At 49.6% G+C, this 20,575-nt stretch overlaps 2 protein-coding genes and 4 non-coding genes across 6 annotated transcripts in view; 5 read left to right on the plus strand and 1 right to left on the minus strand.

Moving 5' to 3' along the window:
• LOC125722243 (uncharacterized) overlaps positions 1 to 4,996 on the plus strand; it is a 29,485-nt gene extending 24,489 nt beyond the window's left edge. The window contains exon 5 of the transcript XR_007386236.1: positions 4,282 to 4,996. The gene's annotated coding sequence lies outside the window, so the exon portion shown is untranslated. The remainder of the gene's footprint in view (positions 1 to 4,281) is intronic.
• Positions 1 to 20,566, minus strand: part of LOC125722255 (stonustoxin subunit beta-like) — a gene marked incomplete at its 5' end in the record, with an annotated part of 198,601 nt that extends 178,035 nt beyond the window's left edge. The window contains 3 exons of the mRNA XM_048998469.1: positions 18,050 to 18,597; positions 20,230 to 20,276; positions 20,394 to 20,566. Coding sequence (XP_048854426.1) covers positions 18,077 to 18,597; positions 20,230 to 20,276; positions 20,394 to 20,566 — 741 coding nt within the window. The remainder of the gene's footprint in view (positions 1 to 18,049; positions 18,598 to 20,229; positions 20,277 to 20,393) is intronic.
• Positions 223 to 336, plus strand: LOC125722315 (U5 spliceosomal RNA). The gene has a single exon (XR_007386290.1). It is a non-coding gene; the product is annotated as a U5 spliceosomal RNA (small nuclear RNA).
• Positions 534 to 725, plus strand: LOC125722289 (U2 spliceosomal RNA). Its single transcript, XR_007386264.1, has one exon. It is a non-coding gene; the product is annotated as a U2 spliceosomal RNA (small nuclear RNA).
• On the plus strand, positions 1,144 to 1,257 carry LOC125722316 (U5 spliceosomal RNA). The gene has a single exon (XR_007386291.1). It is a non-coding gene; the product is annotated as a U5 spliceosomal RNA (small nuclear RNA).
• Positions 7,135 to 7,329, plus strand: LOC125722304 (U2 spliceosomal RNA). Its single transcript, XR_007386279.1, has one exon. It is a non-coding gene; the product is annotated as a U2 spliceosomal RNA (small nuclear RNA).
• Positions 20,567 to 20,575: the final 9 nt, after the last annotated feature.

The following is a 20,575-nucleotide window of genomic DNA, read 5'->3' on the forward strand; positions in this document are numbered from 1 at the left end:
GAGGGGTGGGCAGCTGTGCTGAGGTAAGGCAGGCCGTCATCTTTGCCTTTTGAATTTTCTCTCATGTCCGTTTACATGATTGCTGATCTTTCAGATGCCAGGAGGACAGGGAGGAGTCGGGGCCCCGAGGCCGGTGGCTGCGACGCCCCCGAGAATTCAACCCCGAGCGGGGGCGTCACGGAGGCCCGGCTAGCGGCCACCTGCTGAGCGACGGCTCTGCATCGACTCGGGTCTCTCTTCATCCCGTATAAATCTTTCGCCTTTTACTAAAGATTTCCGTGGAGAGGGATAGCGATGAGTTCACTGTATTTTTGGAGGCTCTGTGCAAGCAGAGCTGCACCGCCGCTGTATCAAAGTAAGACTGTGCCCGGCTTAGCGGCCGGCTCTATCTGCCCAGTGGCGTGTTTCTGGTCCTCTGGGATCGTGCGTGGTCTCGCCGGGCGCCACCTCCCAGAGAGGCTGGCGAGGACCCAGCCGCGCCGGCTCCGTCGGCGTCCCGCATGCCGGAGCCCGGCGGGGCGCAGTCTGCGGGCATCGCTTCTCGGCCTTTTGGCTAAGATCAAGTGTAGTATCTGTTCTTATCAGTTTAATATCTGATACGTCCCCCATGGAGGGGACCACATATTAAACGGATTTTTGGAACAGGGAGCCGGAAGTGGGGCTTGCCCCGTCCGCTCCACGCATCGACCCGGTATTGCAGTGTTTCTGGGAACGGTGCACCTCTACTGCCCCCTGCTGTTGAAAGACAGAGCCGATCGGCGTTCCGCTTATCAGACCGAGAGCCCGCGCCGCTCGCCAGGCGATCAGCCGGTGTCGTGAGGGACCGACTCTGTCCGTGCGCCGGTCCCGCTTCCCTCCGTTTTTCTTCTTTTTTTTTTTTTTTTTATCATAAAAAAAAAGCACGGTCATGATATGCTCTCTGAGGGGTGGGCAGCTGTGCTGAGGTAAGGCAGGCCGTCATCTTTGCCTTTTGAATTTTCTCTCATGTCCGTTTACATGATTGCTGATCTTTCAGATGCCAGGAGGACAGGGAGGAGTCGGGGCCCCGAGGCCGGTGGCTGCGACGCCCCCGAGAATTCAACCCCGAGCGGGGGCGTCACGGAGGCCCGGCTAGCGGCCACCTGCTGAGCGACGGCTCTGCATCGACTCGGGTCTCTCTTCATCCCGTATAAATCTTTCGCCTTTTACTAAAGATTTCCGTGGAGAGGGATAGCGATGAGTTCACTGTATTTTTGGAGGCTCTGTGCAAGCAGAGCTGCACCGCCGCTGTATCAAAGTAAGACTGTGCCCGGCTTAGCGGCCGGCTCTATCTGCCCAGTGGCGTGTTTCTGGTCCTCTGGGATCGTGCGTGGTCTCGCCGGGCGCCACCTCCCAGAGAGGCTGGCGAGGACCCAGCCGCGCCTGCTCCGTCGGCGTCCCGCATGCCGGAGCCCGGCGGGGCGCAGTCTGCGGGCATCGCTTCTCGGCCTTTTGGCTAAGATCAAGTGGATTTTATTGACTTTTTACCGCTTTTTACGGACTGCGTTGGGTTTTTTAGAGGAAGGCACGGTGAACCTAAGGCGTGACCAGTAGGTGGCTTGACCGCCGCTGCCACGGGGCGACCCGTGCCTTCCTTTTTAGCCTTTTATCCCTGCTTTTATTTCTGTTTTTATTAGGCTGGGGATCCCGCAGTGGCTGGTGGCTTGCCCACCGCCCTGCTGGGCGAACTGGTGTTTTTATTTTTTAGCTGCTTTTATAGTTTAGCTCTGCTCGGCTCATCCCGGATTGGCGGACGGCGGACGTCGGGACCACGGCGGCGGAAGGACTCTGCTCCAGCGGCGACGTCGGTGGACCTTCCCGGATGGCAACGGCCGGCGGACCATCGAGGAAGCCCTTCAGCGGGCCGTGGCTGGTAGCAGGCGGTGGCCTGCGGAATACCGCCCGGTTCTGCTGGAGGGCTGAGGAGGAGGTGGGCACCTTCCCCGACCGGCTGGCCTTCATCCGGGAGGTGGCCTTTGGAGCGTTGGGCCTTCAGATGCAGGACATCCTCTGCGTACAGCGGAATGGGCCCTTCCGCTTCTTCGAGGTCACCTTGTCCACCGACGAGAGTTACACCAAGGTCCTGGAGCGGAGCAAGGAGGGGGCCCAGCACCCCCTCCTCGGACGTTACAACATCGAGCCGCTGTGGTGGCCCGACAAGCGGGTAATAACAGTCCATTGTTTCAACCCGCATGTTACCGCCGAGGCCGTTTCCCAATTTCTGACAAAGTATGTGGATCTTCTTCCTGGCCACAGGGACATCCGGGATGAGCTGGGGATCTGGACTGGCCGACGCCAGTTCCAGGCCCGCCTGCGCCCGGACGCTAATGGCGCAGGCGGTTTTAGCCACCCCCCAGCCTATTTTACTTTACAGGGCAATAAGGCATACCTTTTTTATTCTGGACAGCCTCCCTTCTGCCGGCAGTGCCACAGTTTTGGACACACCCTGGAGGGATGCGCCAACCTGCGCTGCCGCAACTGCCTGGAGTCGGGGCACATGGCCAGGGACTGCAAGGGCCCCCGTCGCTGCAAACACTGTAACGGCGAGGACCATCTGGCTCGTTCCTGCCCACAGAAAAAGACTACATATGCCGACGCTCTGTCGGGTAACAGAGCAGTCGGCACGGAGAATGGTGGGGGAGCTCTAGCCCCCACGACTGGGCAGGAACAGCCGGCGACGGGGGCAGGAGGAGAAGCCCTGGTCGAGGTGGAGGAGGCCCCTTCGAGTGCGACACCAATGCAGGAGGGGTCTCCGAACAAGGTGGAGCAGCTCGCCCTGGCTCCAGGCGTCAGCAGCAGGAGGAAGAAGAGCGGTGCATCCCCCCGGGGGAGGAAGAAGAGCAGAAGGGAGGCGCAACCCGACGCATCCAGCCCTCCGCCGGCCACCTCGCCAGCAGTGGCGGCCGGGGACCAAGGCCGACAGTGTCCCCCCTCCCCGATGTTAGAGGCCCCCCGTCTGGTGTGGGACTTGGGACAGTCCCCTGCACCCCCCCAGGAGTACAGCGGTCAACAGGACACTGCTAATGAACAGGAGTACCTGGGGGGGCTGGAATTGGGGGACCTTTTGAGGTTGGCTGAGGAGGGGGGGCAGTAGGACAGTATTGTTTTTAATGGCTGGCTTTTATTATTTTAGTTTGTTGTTTTTAATTGTATTTTATTATTTTAACATTCTATGGCCAATTTTAACATTGTCACCTTGAATGTAAGGGGTTTGAGGAACATTTTAAAACGTACATCTGTTTTTAACCAGCTGGCATCTTCTCCCTTCAGCATTTGTTTTCTGCAGGAAGTCCACCTCCGGGACCAGCGGGACGAGGCTCTCTTTTCACGACAGTGGAAGAGGGGTAGATCCTACTGGAGCGTAGGTGGCGTCCACTCCTCAGGCGTCGGGATCCTTTTTGGCGACCGCGCCTTTGAAGAAGTAAGTGCGTTTACCGTCCTTCAGGGCAGGGTTTTGGGAGTGGACGCCACATGGAGGGGACAGCGCCTCCGGGCCATATGTGTCTACGCTCCGGTGGAGGCCTCGTCCCGTATAACTCTCTTTGAAGAGTTGTCCCCGTTCTGTGTCACAGATCGACACTTGATTTTAGGAGGGGACTTTAACATCTCGTTGGAGGGAAGACAGGATGTCAGCTCAGGGCATTTTCGCCATTTTATTCGTTCCTTTAAACTTGTTGACGGTTTTAAAACATGCAACCCCAGCATGCCGGGCTTCACCTGGCATAATAGTCGCGGAGCCAGCAGCCGCATCGACTACATTTTAGCTTCACCCCCCGTTGTTTTTAAAAAGGTGTCCCTCTCCCCACAGTGGCCCACTGACCATCTGGCAGTGGAGGCCACTGTCTCCATAGACGCCCCTGTATATGGGGGCGGCTATTGGAAAATGAACCTGCAGATCTTGGAGGAGAGAGATTTTAGACACCTTTTTTTAGATCACTTCTCCGAGTGGCAGAAGGACAAGCCTACCTTCCCCTCCGTGGCCGAATGGTGGGAGAGTGTGAAGGACAGGATCCGAACCTTCTCCATGCAGTACAGCAAGCAGCGCAGGATGGAGAAGAAGTTCTCCATTCGGCGGCTGGAGAGAAGGTTGCGGGATGAATACGCCGCTCACAACAACGGGGGCACCATCAACCACGAGCGGCTGCTTGACATAAAGGGTGAGCTGAGGCGCCTGCATGAACAGGCTGCCTCGGCCCAAATGCTCCGCGACAAAATATTTGAGGTGGAAAATAATGAAAAGTGCAATTCTTTTTTTTTCTACAGAGCCAGGGAAGCCCGGGAGGAGAAGAGCTTTAGCTCTCTCCGTGCCTCAAATGGCAGTATAGTCAAGGATACATCAGACATGCTGGAGGTTGCTAAATTGTTTTACCTTAACCTTTTTAATGTTAGGGATACGGACCCGGTTGCTGGGGAGCGCTTCCTAGATAACATCTCACCTTGTCTTCCCAGTGACATCCGGGACGGCTTAGAAGCCCCCATCACCTTGGCCGAGCTGACCGCAGTGCTTGGCAAGATGAACCGCCGCAAGGTACCTGGCCTTGATGGGCTCCCGGTGGAATTTTATTCCACCTTTTGGGATGTCCTCGGGCCGGAATTACTGCAGGTTGTAGAGGACGTTCAGCGCCGGGGTTTGCTCACTAGGAGCATGAGGTCGGGGGTCCTCTCTTTGTTGCACAAGAAGGGCGATCGGGCCGACCTTGGCAACTGGAGGCCCCTGACCATGCTTTGTGTAGACACAAAGCTCATCGCAAAGACCCTTACCGAACGCCTGAAGAAGGCCATGGCTCATCTGGTTCACAGCGACCAGACGTGTGGAGTACCGGGTCGATCGGCGACGTGGAATCTCCACCTCATCCGCGACGCCATCGCCTGGGTGGAGGATAGGAACCTCCCTCTCCTGCTGGTCAGCTTGGACCAGGAGAAAGCCTTCGACCGGGTAGATCACCGCTTCCTGTTCAAAGTATTGGGTAAGTTTGGCTTCGGGCCCAATTATCTGGGGTGGTTACACACTTTGTATAACGAAGTTGGGAGCCATGTTGTTATCAATGGCTTCCTGAGTGATTTGGTGCCCCAGCGGAGTGGAGTGAGGCAGGGATGTCCCCTCTCCCCCCTCCTCTACGCGCTCTATATAGAGCCACTGGCGTGCGCCATTCGCACCCACCCCGGGGTCGATGGCATTCTTATCCCAGGAAGTCGGGGGACAACTGTTAAACTGACCCAGTATGCAGACGACACCACGCTTTTCGTCTGCTCGGATCAGTCTCTCGGTCATGCCTTGAGCCTCGTTCACGCGTTCGGTTGGGCCTCTGGCGCGACGCTCAACCTCAGTAAGTCGGTGGCCAAGTATTTCGGCAGCTGGAAGGCGAGGGAGGACGTCGCAGGTGGTCTCACCCTCTGTGACGGTCCTCTCAAAGTTTTGGGGGTCAACTTCCTTTCGGATGGTGCCGCCCGGTTGAACTGGGAGGAGCGGTTGGCGATCGCCAGGCGGAAGATCGGACTGTGGAAGTCCAGGTCCCTGTCCTTCCAAGGTAAGGTTTTAGCCTTAAAAGTGGATATTCTTCCCACCCTGCTCTACCTTGCACATGTGTACCCTTTGCCCCGCTTCATGCGGAGGGGCCTGACGGGGGACGTTTTTAACCTCGTCTGGGGGGGCAGGTATGAGTACGTGCGTAGGGAAGTGTTGTATCTCGGAAAGGACAGTGGGGGGAGGGACGTTATTGACTTTCCTCTCAAGCTTGACTGCCTGTTCTTCTCGCAGCTCTGCACGCGCCTGGCAGCTCCCCTCGAGCACCCCCATCAGCACTTTGTGCGTCTGTGGCTGGCTCTCCCCATGAGACGTCTGGTGACGTCGTGGACCAACCTCGGCCCTAAGGCTGAGACCCTGCCGGTCCACTACAGCCACGCTGTCAAGTGGAGTAAGTCTATTCCGGCAGGTGTCAAGACGGAGGCCCTGACCAAGCACAGAGCCCTTTACAAGGCTTTGCTTGGTCATAGGGAGACTCGGGCCATGTTGGGCCTGGAGGAAGGCACATGGGCGAGAATCCAGCCTAAGGGTTTGGATCACAGGCTGCAGGACCTGAACTGGCAGTGCCTTCATGGTAAGCTGCCAGTCAGGGACGTCTTGCACAGGCATAAGCTGACCAGACACCCCCGCTGCCCCAGGCCCGAGTGCAGCGAGGATGAGACCATCAAGCACGTGTTTTGGGACTGCGGGCATGCACAGAGAGTCTGGGGGTTGGTAGCGGGCCTGTGTGGACGTGTAGACCCGCAGCCCGGTCTGACCTACGACAAGGTGTTGAAGGGGTGGGACCCCAACCTCCATAACCCCTTCGGCCCCTGGATGTGGCTGCTGGTCAGCATTACCAAGCGAGAGCTTTGGAATGCCAGGACCGCGCTCATCCGCAGAGGGGTTCGTCTGGAGGCACAAGGGGTATTCCGCAAAATCCGGGCCGATTTGGGTTTCAGGATGGAGACCGACGTCATCCAACGGGGCTACCACGAGGCCAAGGAGAGGTGGAAGGGCCTCTTTTGGCTTTAGCCCCGTTTCATTTAGGTGGTGACGCTCCATCCTACAGGGTCGACATGACGCACTGTCCTGAAGCACACAGGAGGTACTTTGGGTTTTAGGTAAGTGTGCTTTGTTTTTTGTGCGTGTATGGTGTTGCAAATATTCTTTTAATTAACTGCATGTACTGAGATTGAGCACGGCTGTGGTTGGTCACTTTTAGCACCTTTATGTATTAACATTAACTGTATTTATTAACATTTTATTCTATGTGCTGTGCCATGTCTGTGACTAACCAGTTTTTTAGCCTGAGGCCATTGATTTTATGTGTTTTAGGATGATGCATAACCCTGTTTTAACCCGACCCTTGTGCCGAGGCCTGAGGTCTACGGGTCTGTTCCATTTTTAAGGTTTTAATATTTTAATGGCTTGCATTTGAGGTGACATTTTAATTATGTTAATGGCCATATGATTGTAATTAGATTTTAAAGTGTGTATATGTATTGCTTGTTTTTATTGTTATGTTTTGCTTATCCTATAGGGAATGGTTCTGTAATATATTTGTTTAATATTGTTTTAAAGGTGTTTTATTGTGTGACTTTAAAATGTACAGAACTGTTTAATAAAGCATGGAAAAAAAAAAAAAAAAAAATCTGTTCTTATCAGTTTAATATCTGATACGTCCCCCATGGAGGGGACCACATATTAAACGGATTTTTGGAACAGGGAGCCGGAAGTGGGGCTTGCCCCGTCCGCTCCACGCATCGACCCGGTATTGCAGTGTTTCTGGGAACGGTGCACCTCTACTGCCCCCTGCTGTTGAAAGACAGAGCCGATCGGCGTTCCGCTTATCAGACCGAGAGCCTGCGCCGCTTGTCAGGCGATCAGCCGGTGTCGTGAGGGACCGACTCTGTCCGTGCGCCGGTCCCGCTTCCCTCCGTTTTTCTTCTTTTTTTTTTTTTTTTTTAAATCATAAAAAAAAAGCACGGTCATGATATGCTCTCTGAGGGGTGGGCAGAAATATTTACTGCAAGCTCTTCTGCCGCCATTACTCATTCTAACTAAACGAACAAATCCGTTGAATGCTAGCGAGGCCCTAAACAAGGAAGTGACGTCGTTAATGAAGGTCCACCTTGATGAGCGGTCTGACAGTTGGGAATTGCAAATTGAGCCCGTTGTCCAGGCACCCTTACCCCCCCCCCCCCCACCACCACACTGTAAAAGTTTTCTCCCGAACATGCAATGCAATTCCCGGGGACGCCATTGCCATTTGAATAAAGAGGCAAAAAGCCCATGGTAATACGAAATGCAATTCAGTGATTTGTTATTCTATTTCCATCCATCCATCCATCATCTCCCGCTTAATCCAGAGTCGGGTCGCGGGGGCAGCAGCCTCAGCAGGGAGACCCAGACTTCCCTCTCCCCGGCCACTTCGTCCAGCTCCTCTGGGGGGACCCCGAGGCATTCCCAGGCCAGCCGAGAGACATAGTCTCTCCAGCGTGTCCTGGGTCTTCCCCGGGGCCTCCTCCCAGTGGGACATGCCCGGAATACCTCCCCAGGGAGGCGTCCCGGAGGCATCCTGATCAGATGCCCGAGCCACCTCATCTGGCTCCTCTCGATGCGGAGGAGCAGAGACTCTACTCTGAGTCCCTCCCGAATGACTGAGCTCCTCACCCTATCTCTAAGGGAGAGCCCAGCCACCCTGCGGAGGAAACTCATTTCGGCCGCTTGTACCCGCGATCTCGTTCTTTCGGTCACTACCCAAAGCTCATGACCATAGGTGAGGGTAGGAACGTAGATCGACTGGTAAATCAAGAGCTTCGCCTTTTGGCTCAGCTCTCTCTTCACCATGACAGACCGATGCAGCGCCCGCATGACTGCTGACGCCGCACCGATCCGCCTGTCGATCTCCCGCTCCATCGTTCCCCCACTCGTGAACAAGATCCCGAGATACTTAAACTCCTCCACTTGGGGGAGGACCCCATCCCCAACCCGGAGAGAGCACTCTACCCTTTTCCGGCTGAGAACCATGGTCTCGGATTTGGAGGTGCTGATTCTCATCCCAGCCGCTTCGCACTCGGCTGCGAACTGCTCCAGTGAGAGCTGAAGGTCACGGCTCGATGAGGCCAACAGAACCACATCATCCGCAAAAAGCAGAGACCTAATCCTGAGGTCACCGAACCGGACACCCTCAACGCCCTGGCTGCGCCTAGAAATTCTGTCCATAAAAACTATGAACAGAATCGGTGACAAAGGGCAGCCCTGACGGAGTCCAACCCTCACCGGAAACGAGTCCGACTTATTGCCGCCCATGCGGACCAAACTCTGGCACCGGTCATACAGGGACCGAACCGCCCTTAAAAGGGAGCCCGGTACCCCATACTCCCGGAGCACTCCCCACAGGACCCCACGAGGGACACGGTCGAATGCCTTTTCCAAGTCCACAAAACACATGTAGACTGGTCGGGCAAACTCCCATGAACCCTCCAGAACCCTGCTGAGAGTATAGAGCTGGTCCACTGTTCCACGGCCAGGGCGAAAACCACACTGCTCCTCCTGAATCCGAGGTTCGACAATCCGGCGGACCCTCCTTTCCAGGACCCCCGAATAGACCTTGCCAGGGAGGCTGAGGAGTGTGATCCCCCTGTAGTTGGAGCACACCCTCTGGTCCCCCTTCTTAAAGAGGGGGACCACCACCCCGGTCTGCCAGTCCAGAGGTACTGCCCCCGATGTCCACGCGATGCTGCAGATGCGTGTCAACCAGGACAGCCCCGCAGCATCCAGAGCCTTGAGGAACTCTGGGCGAATCTCGTCCACCCCCGGGGCCCGGCCACCGAGGAGCTTTTTGACCACCTCAGCGACCTCCACCCCCGAGATAGGCGAGTCCACCCCCAAGTCCCCACACTCTGCTTCCATATTGGAAGGCGTGTCGGTGGGATTGAGGAGGTCTTCGAAGTACTCCCTCCACCGACCCAAAACGTCCCGAGCTGAGGTCAGCAGCGCACCATCCCCACCATAAATAGTGTTGATGCTGCACTGCTTTCCCGCCCGGAGCCGCCGGATGGTGGACCAGAATCTCCTCGAAGCCGTCCGGAAGTCGTTCTCCATGGCTTCACCAAACTCCTCCCACACCCGAGTTTTTGCCTCAGCGACCGCCAAAGCCGCATTCCGCTTGGCCTGCCGGTAGCCGTCAGCTGCGTCTGGAGTCTCACAGGCCAGAAAGGCCCGATAAGACTCCTTCTTCAGCTTGACGGCATCCCTTACCACCGGTGTCCACCAGCGGGTTCGGGGATTACCGCCGCGACAGGCACCGACCACCTTGCGGCCGCAGCTCTGGTCAGCCGCCTCCACAATGGAGGCACGGAACATGGCCCATTCGGACTCAATGTCCCCCGCCTCCCCCGGGATATGGGAGAAGTTCTGCTGGAGGTAGGAGTTGAAACTCTCCCTGACAGGGGATTCCGCCAGACGTTCCCAGCAGACCCTCACTATACGCTTGGGCCTGCCAGGCCTGGCCGGCTTCCTCCCCCACCAGCGGAGCCAACCCACCACCAGGTAGTGATCGGTTGACAGCTCCGCCCCTCTCTTCACCCGAGTGTCCAAAACATGCGGCCGCAAGTCCGACGACACGACTACAAAGTCGATCATCGAACTGCGGCCTAGGGTGTCCTGGTGCCAAGTGCACATATGGACACCCTTATGCTTGAACATGGTGTTCATTATGGACAGTCCGTGACGAGCACAGAAGTCCAATAACAAAACACCGTTCGGGTTCAGATCGGGGGGGCCGTTCCTCCCAATCACGCCCCTCCAGGTCTCACTGTCGCTGCCCACGTGAGCATTGAAGTCCCCCAGCAGAACAAGGGAGTCCCCAGGAGGAGCGCTCTCCAACACCCCTTCCAAGGACTCCAAAAAGGGTGGGTATTCCGAACTGCTGTTTGGCGCATAAGCGCAAACAACAGTCAGGACCCGTCCCCCCACCCGAAGGCGGAGGGAGGCTACCCTCTCGTCCACTGCGGTAAACCCCAATGTACAGGCGCCCAGCCTGGGGGCAATAAGTATGCCCACGCCCGCTCGGCGCCTCTCCCCGCGGGCAACTCCAGAGTGGAAAAGGGTCCAACCCCCCTCAAGGAGACTGGTTCCAGAGCCCAAGCCGTGCGTCGAGGTGAGTCCGACTATATCTAGCCGGAACTTCACAACCTCGCGCACCAGCTCAGGCTCTTTCCCCATCAGAGAGGTGACATTCCATGTCCCTAGAGCTAGCTTCTGCAGCCGAGGATCGGACCGCCAAGGTCCCCGCCTTTGGCCGCCGCCCAGATCACTTCGCACCCGACCCCTATGGCCCCTCCCATGGGTGGTGAGCCCATTGGAGGGGGGACCCACGTGCCTTGTTCGGGCTGCGCCCGACCAGGCCCCATGGGTGTAGGCCTGGCCGCCAGGCGCTCGCCATCGAGCCCCACCCCCAGGCCTGGCTCCAGGGGGGGGCCCCGGTGACCCGCGTCCGGGCAAGGGAAACCGTGAATCCAAGATTTTTCTCATCATAAGAGGTTTTTTGAGCCGTACTTCGTCTGGTTCCTCACCCAGGACCTGTTTGCCTTGGGTGACCCTACCAGGGGCATAAAGCCCCAGACAACATAGCTCCTGGGATCATTGTAACACGCAAACCCCTCCACCACGATAAGGTGTCGGCTCCAGGAGGGGTGTTATTCTATTTCTATTTGTTATTCAAAATATTTTTAAATGAATTAAGGATTTCATAAGCACTTTGCACATTGAAATGCCGATTGCAGAATGTATTTTCAAATTACATGCACAGATTAAATATTGAAATGACAAATGCATGCTCTGATTGAATATTGAATTGACAATTGCCAAATGAATTGCCATTTGAATAAAGAGGCAAAAAGCCCATGGCAAAACGAAATGCAATTCAGTGAATTGTCATTCTATTTTTTATTCAAAACATTATGAAATTAATTAAGGATTTCATAAGCACTTTGCACATTGAATTGCCGATTGCAAAACATATTTTCAAATTACATGCACAGATTAAATATTGAAATGACAAATGCATGCTCTGGTTGAATATTGAATTGACAATTGCAAAATGAATTGCCATTTGAATTTTTGTGCTTATAATCTTCCATACTCGCCCGACGGCGATCGTGACATGTATTCTTCCAGTCACAAAAAACCCGCAAAAAACATCTTTACAAGAAAACTGAAAATTATGACATACATTTGTTTGTATCATGTTAAGCATATCAGAGCAGAATTTTTCAGAAAAAGGGCAAGACCAAAATAAACGAACATTAGTTTTGCAGTCACATTCACAGAAATAACAGCTGGTGTCAATCTCTCTGATCCTTTTAGATTGAAAATATTTGGACGGATAAACTTTATGTGTCAATTTAAAGGTGACTTCTTCTACATTATTTGTTAATAAAAACTTAGAAGGTAAAGTCCACACCTTTTTCCAAGGTATATTATCCGCTATGCCATTCCAGTATGAAACAACATATGGAACAAAGGTGTAGTTTTGGGTAAAGAATGTCCTGATTTTTTAATTATTATTTCTTGAAAAGCATGTATAGAAAAACACACCTTACCAACAGCAGATTCAACAGGATCCATAGATGGAACAAAATTCTTCAACAACATAACTACTCCATCAGGGATTATATCAAAAACAATGGCAAACTTTAGCGCTTATTGGGATTTCAAAAACTGACAGAAACTCTGAATAGCTATAAAGCTGCCCAGCTCTGCTAAATAGTTGACTTATTAAAAGTACACAGCAAATGTACCAGTGTTAAATTAACACTGCATGGTGTCTATATGGGTTCACAGCCATATAATATCAAACAGTGTGTCATGAATTTCTGAAGGCATGATATATATGACCATTTGTTGGATACGTCCCTTGTAGTTGCAGTTTGTCAGGACAAAAGACTGTTTGGCTAATATGACATGGTGAACAAGTCCTGTGATTAAAGCATATCTGCTGCTTAAAACATTGTGTTGTATGCTGAATATTTCTTGCTGGTAGAGTACATGTTGAATTACCGTTCCATTAGAATATTCTTGAATAATTAGTGTATGTACTGAATGAAAAATACAGCAAGCTTTAAAAGCAGCTAAAAATGTTATTGCTGGCCAGCTCCCTCCTGGCGTTGCCAGCAGCATTAAGAGCAAATATACACGAACCTGGCTAAAGTGTCTCGGGGATAGTTAGCCGCATCTTAAAAATGTAAGAGCCCCACTGTTCGCAGCGTTACATCAGCTAGCGGCTCGCGCCACACCGCACACTCCCTCGCGCTCAGTGCCATTGACGTGTCCGACATATTACCGCCTCCATTTCCCTTACTAACCGATAGGTGGTAAAGTAAGAAAATGAAACTTCGCTCACTTTTCGCTCAGAAATCTCACTGCAAAGTGGATGACGACTGGTTCTGTTGAATTAGGACTAAGTTTCATTAAGTGTGACACATAGTGCAGCTCAGTTACCGGTGTTAACATGGCGTCCTCAGTAAGCATCTCAAATCAGGCACCCGGATGCTATAAGCATAGGCCTCGGGGGTGACCTTGTAGGAAAGCCAACATTTACTGAAAAGCCATCTTTATTAAAAAATAATTAAGGCTTTATTCTTGAAAGTCTTTAACGTGTTTTAATGCGACTGCTAAATGCAGTTCACTAGCTCCTACTGTTATAAATTAAGTAAGGAATAATTGTCGACGGGCCGTTGAATTATTAAAAAATAATGCACACCCGAGGTGGTGATGCGGCCACGATGCGAAGCGGAGTGGCCGTTACACCTCAGGTGTGCATTATTTTCTAATAATTCAACGGTCCGGAGTCAATTATTCCGCTTATACTACGGTTGCCACACCTCAAGACATCAATCAGATGATATATTTCAAGGGATTCGTCCGGTTTTTCTACTTAAATCGCTATTGTGAGTAGGTTTATTTCTTCCGCATCTCATCCAACGACTCTTTTGCTAGTTCCAAAACGTCATTTTAAAGCTGGCAATGGAGGCTTGAGCCATTGATAGCAGACTAATGCAGTTAATAATGAAGTTATTAGAAAGAGAGAGACAGAGACACAGAGAAAGAGAAACAGAGAGAGAGAGAGAGAGCTTGTATGAATTAGGCTACCTCTGTGTGTCCCTCAACAGTGTTCTGAAGCACCATCTCTAAACTGTAAGTCTGCTTTAAGATGCAGCGCTGTTATTACTTCGCTAGTGAGAAATGTCATGTGTAGCCTTTAAGTTGCTACACTAGGCTAACTGATAAAATCGTCAGGGCAGCGCTGACAACACGTTTTTGTGTGAGTGTGTAACAGTAGTGTGCGTGTGCAAGGACGTGTGATTGCAGTAATGAGACAGAAAAGCTTGTGCATGTATATTTATTCATTTAATTATTTATTTGTTCGTTGCATTTTTCTATTTATTGCAATATTATTACAGTTAACTATGCGAAGTGATATGGAACTGTAATGCGGTCAAGAGAGCTGCCTGGAACTACGTTCGGCGTGCGTTTCCCTGAAAATAATTGCACACCTCAGAACGTTCGTCAGCCAATCAGATTCAAGCATTCAACTGTCCCGTAGTATAAATGCTATTAACCAGGTGCACTCATAGTTCTCTGGACCTGACCCTACACTGGGTACATGCATGGGGACCATTGCTGACATAAGGATCTAATGCCTAGGTGTCGAGTCTCACGGTTAAAACCCCCAGTCCCCATGTGGCTCAGGGTTCATCAGCTGGTAAAAATTGGTAGATTCCATGAGAGGTACCCCTTTAAATACGCTTTATTCCCACCACCTCACAAAATTAGTACATTTTAAAAACACAACCGTGCTGCATACATATAACAAAACATATGTGCAACTTTTATTTTGAATAATAAAACACCCGGTCATGTTACATTTTTAAAAACTCATTTGATAAATGTACACAAATATTTTTGTACCAGCTTGAAAAATACAACAGACATATACATGATACATTTTAAAACACTTGTGCAAATCTGAAAATAAAAAAAACTTCGTTACATTAACAAAATCTCCTTTGATAAAAAGCCTACAAAATTTTTACAACTTTGCTTTTGTAAAATAAAAGCCATGTTCATATTAGATTTCAAAACTAATTCACAGAATGAATGCATAAAACTTTGTACATTTTAAAAATACACTTGGGCTGCAAACACATAACAAAATGTTCTTGTAAAAACGCCTCTGGAAAATATAACACCCAAACATCTTACATCTTAAAACATCTTTACATCTTACTTTGAAAAAACTTTCATGTTACATTTTAAAACATCTGTACATCTTACTTTGAAAAAACTTTTATGTTATGTCTTAAAACATCTGTATATCATTGAAAAACTTTCATGTTACATTTTAAAACATCTGTACATCTTACTTTGAAAAACTTTCATGTTACTTCTTAAAACATTTGTGCGACTAAAAATCTATGGTCAAGTTATATTACCAAAAAAAAAACTCATCTGATAAATTTATACAATTTGTGTAACATGTTTGAAAAATAAACAATGTATAACTATGTTCATGGTAAATTAACAACAACACATTTGATAAATGCATACATTTGGTGTAACATCTGTAAAATGTTACACTACTTGATAATGGTTGTCCGTTCTTCCCCATTGCTAGCATTCCGATCTTTTGCTCACCCCAGACATGGATATTACATTACACGTTTTTTCAACGCTTGCATCTCCTTACGCCCCCGACTATCCTTGAACAGCGAATGGAAGAAATCCCCCTTTTCAAACATCCGCATCCAAATCACAAACGGTATTCTCAGCCCAAAACAATCGCATTTAGGCCGCTGACATATATTCAGCATTCTGTCCCCAAGCTCCCCGGTCGCGTCCCACTTTATAAAGGTCCTCCGATCTTTACCTTTGTCAGGATTTTTAAACTGCATGGCCATATTGTAGATGTTCCCCCGATTGTCATGGTTGGTGGTCACTTTCATCATCGGGACGCTGATAGACTTCAAGTTTTCCCATTCATCTTCAGAGAAACTCAGTAGATGCGGGTCGTCTTTCACGGGGTCTGTGCCGTCTACGGCGATCTGAAACATGTGCAGTTCTTCCTCATCGTAGTCAAAGAGCCAGATCAGTTTATCCCCGTTGGGCATCTCCCAGGTAGCCCTCAGGTATCCCGACGCTCGCATCGTAGGTACCCGTCTACGTACGAATCTTCCTTGGGAGCCCCCGGAGGCCGTACACCATCCTCCTCCTCCTGCATCTTTGACCGTGCCGTAGAATCTTTCATTTCGGGCGTGTCGGACATGTCTGTATCTATATTCTCTGTATTACTTCTTATTGTTAGGCCTACTGCTCGAAGCTTGTTATATTACCCACGGCCCTCTGGGGGGCGGGCGTGGTACTCCCGACATGCATCTTTTGCGTTAGACGAACTTTTTTTTTCTTCTTAGGATTCTTTAATGTCGTGTCAAGTTTTAGGTTACCGGGGATTCCTAATTCTTTTGATCATCACGGTGTTTATTTCGTTTGTAGTTATGCGCAGACACCGACGGTAAGCTCGAACCAGGGATGATCTACGACGGGGCAAAATAACAGGTGCATGGGAAAAACTAAACAGGATATGGGTAAAACAACTGGACCGCCCCAACTTCAAATGGAAAATAACTTGTTATATACTGTAAGACAAAATGTCAGTTTGATGTGTGGCTTTTCTATTCTGTCTCTTAGCCAACAGACAGGTGCACAAACATGGGAGCGCTGCGGTGGTAGGGGTCACACACTACCCCCCACGCTCCCTCTCCCCTCCCCGCCACTTTTCACAGACACACATCCGAACCGCTGCAGGAGGGGCGTTCATTGGAGGATAGCGTCGGACACACCTCCTTTCAATCTATGCTCTCTCACTTTCACAGGGTTTCTTTCATACTCATACAACACTCGCTCCAACACAGAATGTCCGAGTCTTTTGCAGACGCAACCAGCTCACAGAGGACCAGCCTACAGAGGGTCAGCCTACAGAGGGGCAGCCTACAGCGGGGGCACCCTGCAGAGAGTCAGCTTACAGAGGGGCAGCCACAGAGGGTCAGCTCGCAGAGATCCTGCCTCAGAGATCCAGTCTACAGAGGGGGAGCCGCAGAGACCCAACCTACAGAGACCCAGCCACAGAGGACTGTAGTATCCGCAACATTTTCCACGCTCCGGACCGGAATCATTCACCTTCCGACACGGTAGCGCCATCGGGAGCACCAGCAGCAGACGGTCACACTCGATTATTTTGTGCCAGCACCCTCATAACACAGGCTATAGCATTTCAGACACAATCACACTCGTATCCATAAGCACACAATTGAATTAAGTCAAGTTGAATAAATAATAACCAACCATAACTAATTTCATATCCCCAACATCTGGAAAAATTATCAACCATGAACAATATTTGTGACGTCACATGGCCCACACCTGGACCTTGCTTGGGCCCTGCCTGGCCCCGCCCTCTTTTGACCCCAATCCTTTGATCTTCGTGACCTTTGACCCAACCTGTCAATTTGATGTGAGTGGTATCCTTCTACTCTCTCTCACATTGATTAAGTGTCATTGTGTTAGTTATGTTCAGCTGCAGTGAATTTAACTTAATCCAGCAGACTGTGGTTTCATTATGTTACTCAGTTATGCTTTGGGTGACGCTGAAGCAGGACATTAATAGGACAGAACAGAAAGCCTTTATTGTCATTGTACAGGGAGGAAATACAGTAAATGGACATAAATATATAAAATGTACATATACAGGGGAGGGGGAAAGCCCCCCCCCCCAATCAGGATTACATTTAGTTACATTTTAGTCAGAGATAAAAACCATAAAACTATATTTTTCATGTTTATGCAGCTCGTTGAACACAGTCATTTATTTTTGTCAAACATACAGTACTGTGTAAAAGTCTTAGGCAGTCCAAAGAAATGTTTGAAGCTGTTTATCTGGGTAACAAGTGTACTTTGGCTTAGAATAAAAAACACAATTTAACATTAGAATGTGTGCAAATTAAGAGTAACACAATAAAAACTAGTAATAATTTCTTCTGTTTCCTAAAAAGTTACTGATATCTAGTTGGATGGCTAGATGAACACCGCTTCAGTTCCCAAACTTCTCCTCAGGGGGACCTCAGCCGTTCCATGATTTTGTTAAATTTCACCAACAGCTCAATTAAACAATGAAATATATTGGTTTAAAAAGTCAGTGAGAGATTGACTACCTGTATGAGGTGTGTTAGTGGCCAAGTCAAAAAATACATGGCTGCACTGGACGGTCACTGCAAATACTTGGATGATTTTAGCAGAGGTTCTGAAATGGCGAAGCTGACACACTTTGACAGGCATAATATCATAGTTTTACATCAACACGAGGATAATCTAAACATAATTTTCTTTGCCTGCCTAAGACTTTTGTACAGTACTGTACATTTCAGAGTAAAAAGGATTATAAAGGCTAAAAAGCAGAGATTTGACCTTTTTGCCAGGAGAACCAGCAGCACGTCACAGTGACACTGAGGAGTTTCTATAATGAACCCCAAACCCTGGATAGAGGGACTCAGTGAATGAGGAGGTGAATCTGTGCAGGGGGGTCAGTCCATCAGAGGAGACTCTGTAGAAGGACAGAGCACCAGCCCCCCAGTCCAGATACACTCCTACTCTGCGGGAGCCTGAGGGCTTTATGGGTATGAAAGTCTGTTTATTATTGTGCCAGACAGAGTAACTGACAGTATTACACCACAGACCCCATGACTTGTCATTGTATCCAAGCAGACAGTCCCTCCCTCCTTTCCTCCCGATCCCTTTATAAGTCACTCCTATCTGGGCTCCATCTCCATCCCACTCAGCCTCCCAGTAACAGCGGCCAGTCAGACTCTCTCTGCACAGAACTTGGGGGCGGCTGTCAAATCTCTCTGGATGATCAGGATATGGCTGCTCTGCCCCCCATGTCACCTTCCTGTTCCCCCCTGACAGAGACAGGCGTCTGTTTGCTGTGTTGGGGTCCAGCGTCAGCTGGCAGGAGTCTGTAAGCAGGAGGAAGAATTATTAATCCCATCAGGCCGCCTGTACTTTATGTTTCTGTACGATATAAAAACAGCACAGCTTCCCCTAACGAAGCGGGAACTGAAGTTTATGAAACATAAAGTGGGCGCGCGACGGCGGCGGGAAGAGCCACCAAAATGGGGCGCGAGCTAAACTAACAGCTTAATTAATTTAATTAAAAAATGACAAAGCAGCGACATTCATCAGACATTTTCATCACAAGCATATTTACCACAAAACGGCACCAGAGATCAATACTAAAGTCAGTGTCTTTCCTTCAAACCGCTAATTCCGGCGCGTGCGGCTTGAAAATGGCCATCAATAACAGAATATTTAAGTAATATTATTACATGTTTAAAGTGATATTTAATAAACATTTGGACCTGGGTTCTGATATAAACGATGATTCCGGCACAGATCGTGCGCGCATCATAAAAAACAGGAAGGTTCTCATTAATTCAGAAAAATACTGCTTTGAAAAACGGGATTATTATCTGATTAATTCGGAAAAACAGAATTGATTTTTTTCCCAGATGAATGCAATACGCTTCCATAGAGAACCGCTTACCGCGCGCGTGACTGTAGATGCTGCGCCGCTGCCGCGAGGCGTGAGCACCGCATCTCGCTCACGCACGCGGCCGCTCTAATCTGTTAACATGGGCGCCGAAATGAAATTTGATATTTTCCGCCGCACATCCAGTGTGTCCCGGGCGCTAATTTCTTTTAGCACCGTGGATCAGCAGAACTTTTTAATATTCATGAGCAAAGCCCTACACGATTGACTGGCTGATTATTATTTATGAGAGGGACACTACCTGATTGGCCAGTTAACATCGACTTGTGCTGCCTGTTTCTTCTACCTAAAGCAGGGGTGTCCAAATCCAGTCCTGGGGGGCCGGTACCCTGTGTAGCAAAGTTCTTTCCCTTTTCCACCATAAATACTTCAGCTCAAGAGCTGTGTGGTTATTAGCACAAGGAGATGAATCAGGTGTGTTAAATGAGGGGAAACCCAAAAATGTGCAGGACTCTGGCCCTCCAGGACTGGATTTGGGCTCCCCTGGTTTAGGTGATTCAGTGACCAATCAGTAATATTCTCTCATGAATTTTAAGGAATGTTCCAGAACCACCCTGTAAAAATGCAAATTCACATTTTGCACTTGAGGAGAGAGTCCGGTCTCACTGCCTACAGGTGCCTCCTTAGGACAATACTAACGAATCTCACACAGAAAACACATACACTCACGGCCTGCGCAAAAAGAACAAATGCAAAGGATTCTTTTTTTGTGAAATTAAAGATGTATAACTAATTCAGAATATATTTAACCATCCTACACTCCCACACAAACACGAAGATAATACAAGCAGCTATAAAGCATTTGCAAAAAATATTTTTTAAAATGATTAAATGAATTGATAGTATTTTTGGTGATGATTTTGATTTTTTGTTTCTCGTTTGGATGTTTGTCTAAAATGACATGAAACTCACCTAAACACAAACATGGAAATCCATCTACACACAGTGCAAAAAGCCACACTCATCACAACAATTGTGTGAATATAACCATAACATAGTATTCATGGTATTATTAATAAAAACATGCAAACACACTTACATTTCTGTAAGCCTGGTCTGGTCCTGCACTCTCCACCATGATCCACACTATAGGAGAAGCAGAATGACATAGTACTACTGCTGTATACATTTATTAATTGGTGCCTCTTCTTCACATACATGCATAAGTATCTGTAGCGTGTCAGACACACACTCTGTACTCACTGCAGCTTCTCCAGTTTACAGCTGGGATCCTCCAGTACAGCAGAGAGCAGCTTCACTCCTGAGTCTCCTGGGTGATTGTAGCTCAGGTCCAGCTCTCTCAGGTGTGAGGGGTTTGACCTCAGAGCTGAAGCCAGGGAAGAACAGCCTTCTTCTGTGACTCTACAGCCTGACAGTCTGCAGAA

The sequence above is a fragment of the Brienomyrus brachyistius genome, unplaced genomic scaffold (assembly GCF_023856365.1).
Source record: "Brienomyrus brachyistius isolate T26 unplaced genomic scaffold, BBRACH_0.4 scaffold37, whole genome shotgun sequence".
In the NCBI taxonomy this organism is placed as follows: domain Eukaryota; kingdom Metazoa; phylum Chordata; class Actinopteri; order Osteoglossiformes; family Mormyridae; genus Brienomyrus; species Brienomyrus brachyistius.